Source organism: Montipora capricornis, chromosome 6 (genome assembly GCF_036669925.1).
Source record: "Montipora capricornis isolate CH-2021 chromosome 6, ASM3666992v2, whole genome shotgun sequence".
NCBI lineage: Eukaryota > Metazoa > Cnidaria > Anthozoa > Scleractinia > Acroporidae > Montipora > Montipora capricornis.
Genome location: NC_090888.1, coordinates 58380802 through 58383301, shown reverse-complemented (window position 1 = coordinate 58383301; position 2500 = coordinate 58380802). Strand labels below are relative to the sequence as shown.

At 38.2% G+C, this 2500-nt stretch overlaps 1 protein-coding gene across 1 annotated transcript in view; it reads left to right on the top strand.

Moving 5' to 3' along the window:
* The window catches only part of LOC138052659 (elongation factor Ts, mitochondrial-like), a 3263-nt gene that overhangs the window by 89 nt on the left and 674 nt on the right, over positions 1-2500 (top strand). The window contains exons 1-3 of the mRNA XM_068899200.1: positions 1-11; positions 787-1073; positions 2427-2500. The exon at positions 1-11 is cut by the window's left edge and continues 89 nt beyond it; the exon at positions 2427-2500 is cut by the window's right edge and continues 674 nt beyond it. Coding sequence (XP_068755301.1) covers positions 1-11; positions 787-1073; positions 2427-2500 — 372 coding nt within the window. The remainder of the gene's footprint in view (positions 12-786; positions 1074-2426) is intronic.

Genomic DNA, 2500 nt, shown 5'->3' with positions numbered 1-2500 from the left:
AATCAGTCGAGGTATAAACAGCTCTTATAGATCGTAGTTTACCATTGTTTATATATCGGAAGAACAGTCAAAATTATCGACCAAAACAATTTCACTTAGCTCGATCAGCCATAAGTTAATGAAGGAAGCTTAAGTCTTATTTCCATATACGTACCCGTTAGATCGAGAACGTTTGAAGGGTAACTGGGTAAAGAAAGGAGGTGTGTAATCCTCTGGTTTTGAACATGTTGAAATAATTGCAGAAGTTTCCAAATATTTTTGGGAGCAAAACCGCCAGGATACAGGGTCACGCAATGTGTCCACATATGCCACATTCAGAAAAACCATAATACGTTTTGTTTGCCCTCCAGAATTTTTTTTCATAAGCATTGTTTACAGTTTCTCCCAGGACTTATAACGGTCACAAGAGAAAATAAAAACAATGCTTATAAAATTCTGGAGCATTATGGTATTTTTGCAAGTGGCTTATTGTTACAAAGTATATTATGCTACCTTCTTTAGAAGCTTCCGACTAATTTACATGTATTGAACTTGGTGGACTTGACTTTATTTAAGTGTCAAGTCTTCTATTCTAGTGCTGGGAGCAGAATTAAGAACCAACAAACTCAACCCACATACATGTTCGTGTATGACGCTGAGTCTGGGAATTGAACTTGGGCCATATTTGTGGGTCTGGCGACTGATTTCACCACAGCACTGAGCCCTACTCCACTAAGGGACCCTCTGCAGTCCTAAATTCTGTAATTGCTCCAATTACAAGCATGTTAACTTTTTTTTTGTCTTCAGGTACATTTTCGGAGGCACTTGTTCGATCAATGAGTTCGAACAAGCAATCTGCCATCAAGGTAGACAAATCACTTCTCTCTCAGCTGCGAAGGGAAACAGGATTTGGTTTTGCTAAATGCAAGGAAAGTCTTCAGCTCAACAGCAATGATTTTAAAGCAGCGGTAGCATGGCTCGAGACAGAGGCTGAAAAGCAGGGTTGGGAGAAAGCTACTAAATTGCAAGAAAGGGCTGTATCAGAAGGACTTGTGGGTGTCTTGGTGGATGGTAACAATGCTGCCATGGTGGAGGTGGTCATTTCTCTTTTTATACAAAAATAAAAACTTAATATTGTGGTCTGCGGTGATGAGTGTAAAAAAAAACACATTTCTGACCTCCAAATGGAAGGTGTGTGCCATATTTTGGTTTGGAGTAACTGCTAAATACTTTGCCACTGTTAGCATTTGTTGGCGTTCTTTGAAGAACCATGATATGTTTGCTGACTGTGACTTGGACCCGTTGTGTTTCGCACATTCCTTTACATGCGCATGCTCAATGCAGTCGCAATCTTTTCTGGTGGGGACTTGGGATGCTTACATTAATTTTCTGTTAATTCATTAAACTTATAACACACATACATTAATCACTCGCTGAAAAACTGTGCCCATTAACCCTTTGACTCTCAAGCCGGCTTGAACCAGCCAGATGATTTTACTGTGTCTAACGCCAGATGATTTTACTCGTCAATGGGGAACTCCTGGGAGTCAATGGGTTAATCGCTCTCTAAAAAACTATGTCCCCATTAACAAAAAGTTATTATCCTTGCACTTACCAGCACAAATTAAGCAATGATATTATTGTCTTTAAAGAAGCATCAAACAGTTCAGTCTGTCCCCATTAACAAAAAGTTATTATCCTTGCACTTACCAGCACAAATTAAGCAATGATATTATTGTCTTTAAAGAAGCATCAAACAGTTCAGTCATAACTCTTGACCTCTGTGATTCCAGGCCAATGGTTTACATTGTACTGATTTAGCTATGAAAGCACATTTCTTGGGAGGAGGTCAATATTAATTAATTTTGTTTATCTTAGTACTTCCACCCCTAAAAGGATGAAATGGAGTGAATTAAAAGGTCTTTGAAATGCAGATTATTGAGAAAATGAATGACCCATGCATATACATAGACAATTCAGCTGATTGTCATGAAAAGAGTCCTCCAATCTCCAAAGTTTTTAACCCATTGACTCCCTGGGGTTCCCTATTGACAAGTAAAAGTGTCTGGCGTTAGAGTAAAATACTAAGTCTGGCCGGTTTCGGCCGGTTTGGACATCAATGGGTTAATGAAAAAATGTGGACCAATCATTCAAATTACAATTTATGCTCCTCCTGAGGTCCCATTTTGTTATTTGGACAAAGATCTGTGAATGTGTTTTGTAATTTAATTATAAGCTAATAGTGGTTTCATGATAAATCATTGCCTCCTTATGCTGGTGAATGAAAACAATAGTTCTCTTTTAAGCTTCTTAGGGTCATCCACCAGCATCAATTTTATACATTTTTATCTGAAGCTGATTGAAAACCAGTGCTAGCAATAAAAAATAAAATTATTATTGCTTTGTGCAACTTGCAAGGTGTAACCCATGATTTGTTCATTTTGCAGGTTAACTGTGAAACAGATTTTGTGGCCAGAAATGAACTCTTTGTGGAGCTAGTATCCAGTGTAGCCAATGCAGC